Genomic DNA, 16,391 nt, shown 5'->3' on the forward strand with positions numbered 1-16,391 from the left:
ACATCCCTATTCTGAGAAAAAAAAATACCTCTTGGAAATCTATAGCAAGCATTACATTTGATGGTAGTGTTAGAACTTTTCATATCAGATGTCAGAAACCCGGTTTTTGTTGTTGTTGTTGTTTTTTTAAATTTTTATTTATTTTTGAGAGAGAGACAGAGCGTGAGCAGGGGAGGAGCTGAGGGGAGGGAGACACAGAATCACAGGCAGGCCCCAGGTCCCAAGCCATTGGCACAGAGCCAGACGCAGGGCTTGAACCTACAGACTGCGAGATCATGACCTGCGCCAAAGTCGGACGCCCAACCGACTGAGCCACCCAGGCACCCCGAGAAACCCAGTTTTAAACAGAAAATGTTTTCCACCACTTGCCAAGTCCCAGGGAATTCACCTAGATTGGCAAATACCTGGATCCAAGGTATCCCTAACTGGGGTACAAAGGTTATTCAATTTGCAAGGGTATCACAATTTTGAGACAGCGATATACCTGCTGGTACATATAAACTAAGATTCGGTTTACAAAAATTCAAATCACATACAAATTTGTTCGAAATAGTTCATATGCACCTGTGCCCTTGTCCTTTGATTTTGTCCAATTTCCTTCCAGTTGGTCCAAAATAACTGTGAATCTAGAGAAATCAGGAGAGCCCCCTCTTTCCGTCATATTCCTGCCTTACTTTCATTGTCTGTCTCCCCAGTGCATCATCACCCTTAGCCCTTCCTTGCTCAGAGTTTGCTTCTGGTTTGAGTAAGCTGTTCCCTGAAGAATTTCTGGATCTCTCCCCAGGAGTGCTCTTGGGCTGCCGCATGGGCAACAGGGTCCCCTCCCCAGAGCAGGATCCCGGAACCGAGCCTGTGTGGGGAAGCATAACACAGGGGTGTGTAGGGCGGTTCTATGAGGTGGCCCGCCCCGGGGTATACCAGCATCCTTCCATTGTTTCTCCCATGGCTCCTCAGCTGGTCCAAGGCCTGCTCAGCATACTCCCTGCTATTCATGCATTCATCACCGTCTCCTACAATGAAAAGAATCGCACCCTGGGCCTTTTCGATGGGAAGCACGCTCTTCTGATTCAGTTCATCCCGGGCGTCCCCCTTGTAGTGGCGGAGGCGCATAGCTCCTAAAACGTCCATCTGCACGCGCTCCATAAACGAGGGGATGGGTGTTATAACCAGATCTTTGTACCTGAGCGGAAATTCATAGATGGCGTTGGGCCCATTGATGCAGATGGTGGCTACCACATGCTTCAGGAAGCAGGCCATGGCCAGCGCGATCTCTACACCTTTGCTCACGGAGATCACTCCGATTCCTGGCTTTTGGATCTGAAGCACAAAATAAAGGGAACCCATCACATGCCATACTCGAAGGAGCCGCCTTACAGGCCAGTAAGCTAGTGTGAACAAACAGAAAATATTGTATGGGAGTCCTGGCACTCGAGTTTACCAGCTTCTATGACTGAAAACATTACCTACCTGTCTGCCCTCTGAAAGCCTTCTTGTCTTATGGGGGCGTTAATATTACCTACCCTGCAGGATTGTTATGATGATCTAGTGAAACAATAGAAAGAAAAGCCGTGGGGCGCCTGGGTGACTCAGTCGGTTAAGCCTTCAGCTTCAGCTCAGGTCATGATCTCACAGTTGGTGACTTTGAGCCACGCGTCCAGCTCTATGTTGACAGCTCAGAGCCTGGAGCCTGCTTCCAATTCTGTGTCTCCCTCTCTCTCTGCCCCTCCCCTGCTCGTTCTCTCTCTCTCTCTCTCTCTCTCTTTCTCAAAAATAAATAAACAAAAAAGAAATAAAAACTCTTCATCAAAGGCAGACTTCTGTAAAAGCAAAGAGTCTAAATGCACCAGCAATGTTCAACATCAAGTGAGTACAAGCAGGTAAACTTCACAAAGAATCAAATTCTTCTCTCTGGCTAGGAAAAGAGATTTCCCTAGGTTCTTTAGAATATTTTGTGTTATTCATATTTAAATGGCATTTTACAGCAACGGAGATTTTGCACATCCATTAATCTAAGAGCTAATCATGAAAGCATTGGGGGTGTAAAGATGAAAGCCTTGGATTCTATAAACAATTGAATTCCAGTGCCCAATCCAATAGCAAAAGTAGTAGGCCGTAGAAGGGGGTCCTTAATTTTGTGGAAGGCTGAGGGAACAGAGGGAAGGGAGAAGTTAGGAAGATGAGTAGGGAAAGGTGTTAACTAACTCGAATTTAAATAAAATCTTGTGGGGTGCCTGGATGGCTCAGTCAGCTCAGGTCCTGATCTCACGGTTCATGGGTTCAAGCCCCGCATCAGGCTCTGTGCTGACAGCTCGGAGCCTGGAGCCTGCTCTAGATTCTGTGTCTCCCTCTCTTTCTGCCCCTCCTCTGCTCACATTCTGTCTCTCTCTCTCAAAAATAAGTAAACATGAAAGAGAGAAAGAAAGAGAGAAAGAAAGAAAGAGAGAAAGAAAGAAAGATAGATGGATGATCCTAGGGTCAGGTACCAGGCACCTAGGAACCTCTCCTATACTTAAATAAATAAGTAAATAAATAAAATCCTGGGGGGAAATATGAGTAGGGAGAGGAAGGGCATTTTGGAAAGACAGTAGCAAATACATTGCAACCTGATATGTTTACTTTGCTTACACTTGTATGCCCAGCACCTTTCTTTTATCAGATCACCTGAAAAAAAATCTTTTTCAATTAGAGCTTTCCAAGATCCAGTTTTCATGTTTCTACTTCAATAGTTCTGAGTGGGCCCAAGAATCTGATAATATAGCATATCCATGGGGAAATCCAGTGGGCTCCCATATTTGGGAACCATCCATGAGAGGACAGGACTGGGGCAAGGGATGAGAGCAAGGGACGAGAGATAGGAAACTACACTATGGCGGTACCACAGTGGGGCAGTGATGACAAACTAAAACAGTGGCCTGGACGGTGGACAGGGTGTGAGGTATTGAGAAAGATTCAGGAACAGACCCTAAAACACTTTGGGACTGGTTGAGGATGTGGGGAAGGGAGAGGGGTAAAACCAGATGGGCAAAGATGACAAGGTGGATTTATTGAGAGTTTACTGTATATGCCGGCCCCTCAGCTAAGTGCTCTACACATAAGTTGTCTCAGCTTGTCCTTCCATAATAGCACTGAGATTCAGGAAGTTTACAAGCCCTGCTTAAGGTTACAACAGTATCAAGGGGCAGAGGTGGGAACTGCACCTCTTCTGATGAATCTAAATCTAAACTGAATTTTGGGGCACCTGGGTGGCTCAGTCGGTTAAGCATCTGACTCTTGGTTTTGGCACAGGGCATGATCTCGTGGTTTCATGGGATCAAGCCCCGTGGTGGGCTCTGTGCTGGCAGCACGGAGCCTGCTTAGGATTCTCTCACTCTCTCTCTCTCTCTCTCTCTCTCTCTCTCTCTCTGTCTCTTTCTCTGTCCTTCCCCCACTAGTGCTGTCTCTGTCTCCCCTTTCTCCTCAGATAATGTCACAAATAGTTAAATTTGAAGTGAAAGAAAATTTTTCACTTAAACATTTTATCTGGACAATCCTTTAAAAAGAGCCAAATATGCTTAGAAAAATCACCCATTCACATTCATCACCTGATAACAAAGCCTCTGGGCCATGGATGACATTTTCAATGGTACAACAAGACTTGACAGAGTTCTAAAATGATCCTTCCTTTCCAGATTCCATTCCCTACCCTGGCTTCTAGACTTGGACACTTACTTTGGGCTTAGTTCTGTTCCTAGATCTGATACTTGAAGAGCTAATTCAGCTAATCAGATGGTGCAGCCACATCCATTTTGCTGATAATTCTGCTCTAATCCTGTGGCCCAGCTCTAAAACGGAACTTCTGCATGTTCTTAGTCTCGGGACTCTTTAGTGTGACTTACTCCAGTATTACCCCATGCAGAGACAATCACTGAAGTTCGAAAACACTTCAAGTCAGAGAATTCATGATTTGAGATCAGCAGCTGATGAAAATTGAAGAGCCACTGGTGAACAAGTCACATGCACTTCAAATGTGAGGACTCTTGGCTTTTTCTTCCCATTGAAAATGATCAAAATATATCCACCATTTATTGTCTTTTGTGCCAGTAAGTTGATCACCACCGATCCCAACAATCCTACGAGGTAGATATCTACAAGGTAGATATTATCATCCCCATTTTAAGAGTAAACTCTGCTATGCCCAAGTCTAAACAGATTGGTAAAATAGGCAAAACAAACATTTATGGTTTTTTTTTTCACTATAATGTTGCAAGGTAGAATGAAAAGTATTTTAAATACCTTGGATTGGGGTGCCTGGGTGGCTCAGTCAGTTAAGCGTCCAACTCTTGATTTCAGCTCAGGTCATCGTATCATAGTTTGTGAGTTTGAGCCCCACATAAGGGCTGCTTGGTATTCTCTCTTTCCCTCTCTGACCCTCCCCTGCTCATTCACACTCTGTCTCTCTCTCTTTCAAAATAAGTAAATAAACTTAGAAAAAAATAAATAAATACCTTGGGATGAGCTAATAGCCAGTTAGCAGCTTCCTCAAAATATTCCAGGTCGATCTCCTCCAGTTTTTTAGGCAGATCTTCATAGCCAAAATATGCTAATGCCAACACCGCAAAGCCATGGGTAGCCAAAAGACTGGCCCGAAATTCAACCAGACCCCCTCTACCCCCAAACAAATCCATGATTCCTGGGAAAGGACCTTCCCCTGAAAGCAACAGAAAGAAAAGAGAATGGGATCAGAAAGAGTGAAAAGAGGGCCCAGTGGATATCAGGGGAAGTACGGGATGAGCAATGTGATTTCTACCTTCACTCACACACAAAATAGCATGTTGGTTTTAAACTATCGTGTATCGAAATATTAGTTCTCCAATAATTTGATGCCATTCGTTTTTGTTTTTATATTTGTCAACAATGTTTTCCATATCACCAAAGATTGGCCTCACCTGGAGGGAGAAAAAGGGCTCCTCGCACACGACCTTCTTGGATCTGCACCCGCTGTACGCCAGGGCCTGAGAACCAGCGCTGTACCGTCTGGCTGGCCCTAGGCTGATCTGTGGTGGAAACTTGCAAATAAACTGAGTCATATAGGTTCAGAGTGACATAAAAGGGGCTGTTCATCACATCCTGCTTAATCAGCCTCCGGAAAACCTTCTCGGGCTTCAGAGACCAGAAGAGACCCATCGGGTGGACCCCCACATAGTCGCCTCCAATTGAAGGAGCCTCCATTAGGTCCAGTTCACCAACCTCGTTTGCCTTGTAGAAGGCTTTAGACTGGTACACATACCCTCTCTCATCCTTCAGGGATGCCGTGAGGGTCACTATCTGCAACGGGGGCAGGCCTGTCACTCGGATATGCACTGGCTCATCTGCAAGGGCACTTGCTGGGGTGGCGGTCAGCTGGAACATTGGCAACTGGCAGAGGGACCTGTAGTGTGCCCTGTAACGTGAGAGGAGACTTTGAGTTGGAGACTGAAATCCCAGGAAAAAGACCAAGACGAGGCTTGCATTAGGTCTGGCCAAGTTCTGCTTCTAGAGACCTCATGCAAAATACACAGAACATTTCCAGGAGGGAAAAGGAGACATGCAAGAGGACACATTATTCTCATTTTACATATGAGGAAACAAGTTAAGTGACATGCTTCAAACCTAATACATAAGAGTAGAACTGGAAATTCAAGTTAAGGCTGAACCACAGCCTCCTGCCTTATCCATTATAACACTGTCATAAACATTAGTTTTATAGTTTGGGGTAAGTTGAGCTTTAATTCCTCAGTTAAGATAATACCCATGTGACCTATTTTACAGGGTATTTGCCAGGATCTAAGGAGGTAATGCATGGTAGAGCACTTACAGGAAAGATCAGTGCTGCTTTTCAATCCCCATACCTAGCTGGGGCAGAGTTACATAAACAAGAAATATACTAGGATGTTGTTTCTTTTTTGTTTTAGTCTCTAATCCATCCCTGCCATTATAAAACCAAACTTCAGCTCTTTTTCGAGTTCCCATTATTTATTCTTTTCATAGGAAAATAAAACTCCATGATCTTGTCTCTGCTTTTCTGCCTTTCCAATGGGTGATAAATGTCAAAATGCTGTTTGTAGTAAAGAGACTATAATAGACACTGGATCATACTCCGTTTCATTAATGAGCAAAATGTGGGGCATTTCCTCCTTCCTTACATTCCTTCTCCTGTCCTTTCTTCTCTCTTTCCTCCCTTCCCTTCTTTCTTCCATTCCTCATATCTACAACAAACTTGAACCTGTTTACAGATAACAGGTACAGAGTAAAATAAAATAAAATAGAATGGGGAAAATATGAACAAAATCAGAGACATTGGTCAAAGAAACCCTGGAGCATGAAAACTAGAGCTTTTTGTGAGCTGTAGTAGGTTTGGCCCTAAATAAATTAGTGATAGCCAGAGGAGAAAAGGCAATCTGGGCAGTTTCATTGTTCTAATTATTCTCATAGAAAAAAGTTACCAGTTCCTCAGGGAAAAGGAAGAAGTGAGACCTTTCCAATATTTAGTTCTGAAATAGATTTCTTATATGAAACTTTGACATAGGTATGCACCATTTCTTCAACAAGATCTTGATGCAAATTGTAGTGATAGAACTGCTTTCTAGAGCCCAGAGATGGATATCCAGCAGCTATGTTTATACCATGTGACCTCAACCTGGGGCCATTGCAATGGATACCTGATACAATATGTGCCAGAGATGTTTTCCCTTGGCCTATTTAGAATGGGGGCCCAGAGGGGCACATGGGTGGCTGAGTTGGTTGAGTGTCTGACTTTGGCTCAGGTCTTGATCTCACCGTGAGTTTGAGCCTTATATCAGGCTCCTGTTGTCAGCACAGAGCCTGCTTTGGATCCTGTCTCCCTCTTTCTCTGCCCCTCCCCTGCTCAAGCTCTTTCTCAAAAATAAATTAACATTTTAAAAATTAAAAAAAGGGGGACCCAGAGATCACCAGTCACTCTGACTTGTCAGAAATTCCTCATAATGGTCACTATTATTCTATGTCTACATGTTTTCTATTTCCGCCAATGTATATGCAAGAGATTAGAGTGAAATTTCCTATAAGAAGCAGTTCTCTCAAGAGAAGATACCATTTGACAGGTCAACAGTGGGTGCTTGTGAATGGTGTCTCAGGTTTCCCCATGAAAGACTAGGAAGGGACCAGATGATCATCAACCCTAGTGTCATTGCCCTTGGAATATAAGCTAAATAAAATCAGCATCTTTCACAAGTTGACAAGGCAGGGAGGACCCTTATGAGGATTGGGTAGGGATCTAAGGCAAAATTGGACAGATTGCCTTTCTAGAAGTTGGTTGTAAGTCTAACAGACCTCGGACTTCTCAAGCCTATGTGTCATCCCTCCCTTATATATTCAAGAAGCAAGAAGAGTCCGGGATTAAAATACACATAACACATACATATGTGTGCATGCACACACGCGTGAAAGAAGACTTTGTACCTCTACACCAGGGCTTCTCAACTGGGGTTCTGAGGAGCACTGAGGTTCTGCAGAATGTCATGAGGGGGTTCCACTAGAGTTCTTAGTTGAGGAAAAAAGAAAGTTTTGGAATTTCAAGTGTCATGTGATGCTAGTGCACTCAAGGATGGATAGTGACCGAGCAGTCCTATCAGTGATTTCTTTACAGGTTTTTCATCCCATAAGGGCAGTGGGCAAAAGGATCATGTTCATTTGACTAAATTCATTTTCAGTTTTGGATGCAAGATAGAGGAGGCTCTTGACGGTTAGTGAGCACTACGTTGCATGGAGAGAAGGGCGGTAGGCTGATCACATTTGCCTCTCCTTCGTGATTTACCTACTCCAAACTCCCTTTATGCTTCATGAAATGAGTTAAGGGAATAGACTCTATTGGTGTAAGAGAAAATCAGAGGGAAAGTGTAAGAAAAGCATTGTCAAGTATGGATGGGACAAGAAGAACATTGTGATAAAGAACTGCTTTTTCAAGAATTTTTTCACACCCTGTTATTTATTATGCCACTCTTCTGTATTTTAGTAAGGATTTGCCTTTTGCAAACATGTCTGAAGGTCCAATAGGCTGATTTTTGAAGATTTTTTAAGTTCCTGTTTTCCCTGTATTCCATTTCTATTATCTTATTCTCATTTGGATCCCAGCTACTCCACATATTATGACAGGGATTAACACCTTTGTCAGTTGATAAGGCTTATTGCCTCTCGGAACCAGACCCTCATAGACTTTCACAATAAGCTGTAAGAAACCTTAAAGCTTATCCTGTCCAATGCTGTATTGTCATCATTATCAATAAAGCACCTACTGTGCACAGGGAAGAGGAGTCTCCACCATGCTACTCAGAGCACTTAATATATTACTGAACCTTATACTAGAACCATTTATGTTGTGCTTTCACTTTCCTGTTAATCTGTAAGTCTCTTGGGGGCAGGATCTGGTCTGACTTGTCTTTGTCCCACCTGCTGCGCATGGAGTCCTTTACAATCCATGTATTCAGTAAATGATTATCGATTGTGCTGTCCACTTCATTCCCATAAACTCTCATCCATTTATCCAATTCTTCCTCCCTGTTTAGTCTTTTGCACTCCCCGGTCTAATCTCTGCAATGTTGTCAGACAGATCTTTACAAAACACAAAAGTAATCAAATCACTCTCCTGCTTTATACTTTCAATGACAGCCAGAGTCATTAAAAGGTGAACTCTAAGTGTTGGGAGAAGATGGCGGTGTAGGGGGATGCTGGGCTCACCTCGTCCTGCTGATCGCTTAGATTCCACCCACATCTGACTAAATAACCCAGAAAACCACCAGAAGACTACCAGAACGGACTCTCCGGAGACAAGCATAGACAAGAGGTCCACGGAAGAGGGTAGGAAGGGCCGAGAGGCGGTGTATGCTACATGGACTGGTGGGAGGGAGCCGGGGCAGTGAAAGGGCAGCCTGCCCAGCAAGGCAGAGCCCCCGAAGTCTAGCTTGCAAAAGCCGAGGGGCCAGACTGCATGAGTTCTGACAGCCAGCGGGACTTAACATCTGGAATGTTATAAGTCAACAGCTCTGCTCTGAGAGTGGGAGGGCGAGAGGACACCGGGAGGGAGAGGTGTTGAGCCCTGGAAGACAGAGCTCAGCTCGGCAGGGGGACAAAGTCGCTGGCCAGTGCCATCTCCCTCTCCCATCCCCCAGCTGAAATCCCAAAGGGAACCAGTTCCCCGAACTTGCTTGCACCTCGCAAATACCCAACGCTGTGCTTCTGTGGATCCATCCCTTTGACATGTCTGCCTGCCTCCCTCTGGTGCTGCAGGGCCCCTCCCGCAGGGGACCACTGATGGCAAAGCGAGCTAAGCCTGCCCCTCCAGCCCCAGTGCACCTGGCGGATCCACCCCAGCTAATACACCAAATCCTATCAAAGCACCACAAGCCTGGCAGTGTGCAAGTAGCCCAGACAGGGGCCACACCACTCCACAGTGAGTTGTGCCCCTGGGAGAGGGGAAGATAAGGTACATACCAGTCTGATTGTGGCCCCAGTGGTGGGCTGGGGGCAGACATTGGGTCTGACTGCGGCCCCGCCCAACACAAGTTACTCCAGACAGCACAGGGGAAGTGCCCTGCAGTTTGGAGCCACCGCAGGGACTACCCAAAATGATGAAACAGAAGACCTCTCCTCAAAAGAAACTCCAGGAAGTAGCGACAGTTAACGAATTGATCAAAAACAATTTAAACAATATAACGGAACAAGAATTTAGAATAATAGTCATAAAATTAATCGTTGGGCTTGAAAAAAAGCATAGAGGACAGCAGAGAATCTATTGCTACAGACATCAAGGGACTAAGAAATATTCATGAGGAGCTAAAAAATGCTATAAATGAGGTGCAAAATAAAATGGAGTCGACCACAGCTCGGATTGAAGAGGCAGAGGAGAGAATAGGTGAATTAGAAGATAAAATTATGGAAAAAGAGGAAGCTGAGGAAAAGAGAGATAAAAAAAATCCAGGAGCATGAGGGGAGAATTAGAGAACTAAGTGATGCAATCAAACAGAACAATATCTGTATCATAGGAATTCCAGAGGAGGAAGAGAGAGAGAAAGGGGCTGAAGGTGTACTTGAACAAATCATAGCTGAGAACTTCCCTGATCTGGGGAAGGAAACAGGCATTGATATCCAAGAGGCACAGAGAACTACCTTCAGACGTAACTTGAATCGATCTTCTGCATGACATATCATAGTGTAACTGGCAAAATACAAGGATAAAGAGAGAATTCTGAAAGCATCTAGGGATAGACAGGCTCTAACTTACAAAGGTAGACCCATAAGAGTAGTGGCAGACCTATCTACTGAAACTTGGCAGGCCAGAAAGGAACGACAGGAAATCTTCAATGTGATGAACAGAAAAATTATGTAGCCAAGAATCCTTTATCCAGCAAGTCTATCATTCAGAATAGGAGAGATAAAGGTTTTCCCAAACAAAACCTGAAGGAATTCATCACCACTAAACCAGCCCTACAAGAGATCCTAAGGGGGACTCTGTGAGTGAAATGTTGCAAGGACCACAAAGTACCAGAGACATCACTACAAGCATGAAACCTACAGACATCACAATGACTCTAAACCCATATTTTTCAATAATAACACTGAATGTAAATGGACTAAATGCTCCAACCAAAAGACACAGGGTATCAGAATGGATAAAAAAACAAGACGTATCTATTTGCTGTCTACAAGAGACTCATTTTAGATCTGAGGACACCTTCAGATTGAAAGTGAGGGAATGGAGAACTATCTATCATGCTACTGGAAGTCAAAACAAAGCTGGAGCAGCCATACTTATATGAGACAAACTAGACTTTAAATTAAAGGCTGTAACAAGAGATGAAGAAGGGCATTAAATAATAATTACAGGGTCTATCCATCAGGAAGAGCTAACAATTATAAATGTCTATACGCCAAATATGGGAGCCCCCAAATATATAAAACAATCACAAACATAAGCGACCTTATTGATAAGAATGTGGTAATTGCAGGGGACTTTAATACTCCACTTACAACAATGGATAGATCATCTAGACACAGGATCAATAAAGAAACAAGGGCCCTACATTGGATCAGATGGACTTGACAGATATATTTAGAACTCTGCATCCCAAAGCAACAGAATATACTTTCTTCTCGAGTGCACATGGAACATTCTCCAAGATAGATCACATCTTGGATCACAAAACAGCCCTTCATAAGTATAAAAGAATTGAGATCATACCATGCACACTTTCAGACCACAATGCTATGAAGCTTGAAATAGACCACAGGAAAAAGTCTGGAAAACCTCCAAAAGCATGGAGGTTAAAGAACACCCTACTAAAGAATGAATGGGTCAATCAGGCAATTAGAGAAGAAATTAAAAGATACATGGAAACAAATGAAAATGAAAATACAACAATCCAAATGCTTTGGGATGCAGCAAAGGCAGTCCTGAGAGGAAAATACATTGCCATCCAGGCCTATCTCAAGAAACAAGAAAAATCCCAAATACAAAATCTAACAGCACACCTAAAGGAAATAGAAGCAGAACAGCAAAGATGCCCCAAACCCAGCAGAAAAAGAGAAATAATAAAGATCAGAGGAGAGATAAACAATATAGAATCTAAAAAGACTGTAGAGCAGATCAATGAAACAAGAGTTGGTTTTTTGAAAAAATAAACAAAGTTGATAAACCTCTAGCTAGGCTTCTCAAAAAGAAAAGGGAGAGGACTCAAATAGATAAAATCATGAATTAAAATGGAATTATTACAACCAATCCCTCAGAAATACAAGCAATTATCAGGGAATACTATAAAAAATTTTATGCCCACAAACTGGACAACCTGGAAGAAATGGACAAATTCCTAAGCCCCCACACGCTTGCAAAACTCAAACAGGGAGAAATAGAAAACTTGAATAGACACATAACCAGTGAAGAAATTGAATCAGTTATCAAAAATCTCCCAACAAATAAGAGTCCAGGACCAGATGGCTTCCCTGGGGAATTTTACCAGACATTTAAAGCAGAGATCATACGTATCCTTCTCAAGCTGTTCCAAAAAATAGAAAGGGAAGGAAAACTTCCAGACTCATTCTATGAAGCCAGCATTACTTTGATTCCTAAACCAGACAGAGACCCAGCAAAAAAAAGAGAACTACAGGCCAAAATCCCTAATGAATATGGATGCAAAAATTCTCAATAAGATAACTAGCAAATCGAATTCAACAGCATATAAAAAGAATTATTCACCATGATCAAGTGGGATCCATTCCTGGGCTGCAGGGCTGGTTCAACATTTGCAAATCAATCAATGTGATACATCACATTAATAAAAGAAAAGAAAAGAAAAGAACCATATGATCCTGTCAATTGATTCAGAAAAAGCATTTGACAAAATTCCGCATCCTTTCTTAATAAAAACCCTCAAAGTCAGGATAGAAGGAACATACTTAAAGATCATAAAAGCCATTTATGAAAAGCCCACAGTTAATATCATCCTCAATGGGGAAAAATTGAGAGCTTTCCCCCGAGATCAGGAACGCGACAGGGATGTCCACTCTCACCGCTGTTTTTTAACATAGTGTTGGAAGTTCTAGCATCAGTAATCAGACAACAAAAGGAAATCAAAAGCATCAAAATTGGCAAAGATGAAGTCAAGCTTTCACTTTTTGCAGATGACATGATATTCTACATGGAAAACCCAACAGACTCCACCAAAAGTCTGCTAGAACTGATACGTGAATTGAGCAAAGTCGCAGGATACAAAATCAATGTACAGAAATCAGTTGCATTCTTTTTTTTTTTTAAATTTTTTTTCAACGTTTTTTATTTATTTTTGGGACAGAGAGAGACAGAGCATGAACGGGGGAGGGGCAGAGAGAGAGGGAGACACAGAATCGGAAACAGGCTCCAGGCTCCGAGCCATCAGCCCAGAGCCTGACGCGGGGCTCGAACTCACAGACCGCGAGATTGTGACCTGGCTGAAGTCGGACGCTTAACCGACTGCGCCACCCAGGCGCCCCAATCAGTTGCATTCTTATACACTAATAATGAAGCAACAGAAAGACAAATAAAGAAACTGATCCCATTCACAATTGCACCAAGAATCATAAAATACCTAGGAATAAACCTAACCAAAGATGTAAAAGATCTGTATGCTGAAAACTATAGAAAGCTTATGAAGGAAATTGAAGACGATAGAAAGAAATGGAAAAACATTCTGTGCTCATGGATTGGAAGAATAAATACTGCTAAAATGTCAATACTACCCAAAGCTATCTACACATTCAATGCAATCCCAATCAAAATTGCACCAGCATTCTTCTTGAAGCTAGAACAAGCAATCCTAAAATTTGTATGGAACCACAAAAGACCCCGAATTTGTATGGAACCACAAAAGACTCCAGATAGGATTAAATACCTATCCACCAAAGGAATTTTGAAGAAGACCAAAGCAGGAGGCATCACAATCCCAGACTTTAGCCTCTACTACAAAGCTGTAATCAACAAGACAGCATGGTATTGGCACAAAAACAGACACATAGATCAATGGAATAGGATAGAGACTCCAGAATTGGACCCACAAAAGTATGGCCAAGTAATCTTTGACAAAGCAGAAAAGAATATCCAATGGAAAAAAGACAGTCTCTTTAACAAATGGTGCTGGGAGAACTGGACAGCAACATGCAGAAGAATGAAACTCGACCACTTTTTTACACCATTCACAAAAATAAACTCAAAATGGATAAAGGACCTGAATGTGAGACAGGAAACCACCAAAACCCTAGAGGAGAAAGCAAGAAAAACCCTCTCTGACCTCAGCCGCAGCAATTTCTTACTTGACACATCTCCAAAGGCAAGGGAATTAAAAGCAAAAATGAACTATTGGGACCTCGTGGAGACAAAAAGCTTTTGCACTGCAAAGGAAACAATCAACAAAACTAAAAGGCAACCGATGGAATGGGAAAAGATATTTGCAAATGACATATCAGAAAAAGGGCTAGTATCCAAAATCTATAAAGAGCTCACCAAACTCCACACCCGAAAAACAAATAATCCAGTGAAGAAATGGGCAGAAGACATAAATAGACACTTCTCTAAAGAAGACATCCAGGTGGCCAACAGGCACATGAAAAGACGTTCCATGTCACTCCTCATCAGGGAAATATAAATCAAAACCACACCCAGATACTACCTCACGCCAGTCAGAGTGGCTAAAATGAACAAATCAGGAGACTATAGATGCTGGAGAGGATGTGGAGAAACGGGAACCCTCTTGCACTGTTGGTGGGAATGCAAATTGGTGCAGCCGCTCTGGAAAACAGTGGGAGGTTCCTCAAAAAATTAAAAATAGACCTACCCTATGACCCAGCAATAGCACTGCTAGGAATTTACCCAAGGGATATAGGAGTGCTGATGCATAGGGGCACTTGTACCCCAATGTTTATAGCAGCACTCTCAACAATAGCCAAATTATGGAAAGAGCCTACATGTCCATCAACTGTTAAATGGATAAAGAAATTGTGGTTTACATACACAATGGAGTACTATGTGGCAATGAGAAAGAATGAAATATGGCCCTTTGTAGCAACGTGGATGGAACCGGAGAGTGTTATGCTAAGTGAAATAAGTCATACAGAGAAAGACAGATACCATATGTTTTCACTCTTATGTGGATCCTGAGAAACTTAACAGAATCCCATGGAGGAGGGGAAAGAAAAAAAGAAAAGTTAGAGAGGGAGGGAGGCAAACCATAAGAGACTTAAAAACTGAGAATAAACTGAGGGTTGATGGGGGGGGGAGGGAGGGGAGGGTGGGTGATGGGCATTGAGGAGGGCACCTGTTGAGATGAGCACTGGGTGTTGTATGGAAACCATTTTGACAACAAATTTCATATTAAAAAAATTAAAAAATAAAAAAGGTGAACTCTAAATCCTCTGGCCCAGCATTGAGACCTTTTGCAGGGGAATGGCTTCATGACCACACCCTGGAGAGCTTCCAGGCATTCACTGGCAAAACTTGTACCACTATGACCTAATCTGGATGGAATGCCTTGTGACTCTGCCAGGAACATAGCAAGGTAGATGATCTTTAGAGGAGGCTTCACAAGATTGTTTTCTCACTTGTTTTTCTTATCTTAACATATAATTGAAATGTGATATTACATTAGTTTCAGGTATACAACATTCAACAAGCTAACCAAATGGTCAACAAACTAACCACATTACCAAATGGTCACCCCAAAAGGTTTAGTTACCATCTGTCATCAGACAAAGTTATTACAATATTATTGGCTATATATTCCCGATGATTGATTTATTTTATAAGTGGAGGTTTGCAGCTCTTATCTGTCTCTCCCTATCTTATAGGAGACTGCCTTGAGACAGTTTTCCCATCCACCTCCCTGGTTCCAGAGAGGCACAGGACTTTCTGGCTCACACCCACACCCCCCTTCAAGGGCAGAGCCACAGGCTCTGTGACCATTTGCTGCAGTCTGGAGTTGGTTTCTCAGCAACAAGGCACCTCACAACTCTGTTGAAGTCATGAGGCCCCTTTTGTTTCAATGCCATTATTTCAGGGTGTAAGACAAGGACTCGGACAGCTGGCACTTTCAGTTTCTCTTGCCTTCACTATCTATGTAAGTAATAAGCTGTCTGGAATCTAACAAGGGCTTATTATTTCTTTACCAGCTGAATCTGTCAGTCTTGGATTTGAAGTTCCCTTTGTTTTTGGTGCCCTTTATAATCTGATGCAATGAAAGCCTTTTACAACTAACCCCAACCTATTTACCAGTCCAACCAACCATCTTATTATAAAACTTAGTATATGATATTGTAAAAATCTGCTTCTTTATCTGTCACCCTTTTTGTTCTATCCGAGATAGTAGCCTCTAGCCACATATAGCTAATTAAATTTCAATTTATTAAAAATAAATTAAATTAAAATTTTAATCCCTCAGTTACAGTAACCATTTTAATTGCTCAAAAGTCCACATATAACTAGTGGTTACTGCATTGGACAATGCAGATATAGAATATTTCCATCACCCTAGAATAGTCTATTAACACTAGATTATAAATTATTCTTCAAGGGCAAGAATTATTCCTTGTCCAACGCTCTATTCTTCAGTTTCTAGAATAGTTCCTGGCACATAGTGATTGCTCAGTAAGTGTTTGAGGAATTAAAAGGAAGAATAAAAGATAGATGGAACAGTTTTAAAAAAAAGGAATAAAAATTTCTCCGAGAGAGTATGAAGAAGAACAGAAACCCAACTGAATTTTCATAGGTTACTTCTGAAGAGGTGAGACTCTTCAAAATGCAACGGAATAAAATCTCCAGGCTTGCTCACTTCTCTGCAGCCGAAGGCTACACCCTGCACGTTGCAGAGAATCCAGGAAGC

The 16,391-nt window shown here is 42.4% G+C and overlaps 1 protein-coding gene and 1 long non-coding RNA gene across 3 annotated transcripts in view; one reads left to right on the forward strand and one right to left on the reverse strand.

Annotated features, from left to right (window-relative positions):
* BAAT (bile acid-CoA:amino acid N-acyltransferase) overlaps positions 1 to 16,391 on the reverse strand; it is a 26,173-nt gene continuing 9,782 nt past the window's right edge. For both annotated transcript variants that reach the window (XM_042913821.1, XM_042913822.1), the window contains exons 2-4: positions 4,926 to 5,419; positions 4,485 to 4,687; positions 1 to 1,317 (exon numbers count right to left, since the gene is read on the reverse strand). In XM_042913821.1, coding sequence (XP_042769755.1) covers positions 724 to 1,317; positions 4,485 to 4,687; positions 4,926 to 5,388 — 1,260 coding nt within the window. In that variant the 5' untranslated portion in view covers positions 5,389 to 5,419 and the 3' untranslated portion in view covers positions 1 to 723. The remainder of the gene's footprint in view (positions 1,318 to 4,484; positions 4,688 to 4,925; positions 5,420 to 16,391) is intronic.
* LOC122205435 overlaps positions 15,339 to 16,391 on the forward strand; it is a 13,295-nt gene continuing 12,242 nt past the window's right edge. Inside the window, exon 1 of the long non-coding RNA XR_006196049.1 lies at positions 15,339 to 15,629. This is a non-coding gene — a long non-coding RNA (uncharacterized LOC122205435). The remainder of the gene's footprint in view (positions 15,630 to 16,391) is intronic.

This window comes from Panthera leo, chromosome D4 (genome assembly GCF_018350215.1).
Source record: "Panthera leo isolate Ple1 chromosome D4, P.leo_Ple1_pat1.1, whole genome shotgun sequence".
Lineage (NCBI taxonomy): Eukaryota > Metazoa > Chordata > Mammalia > Carnivora > Felidae > Panthera > Panthera leo.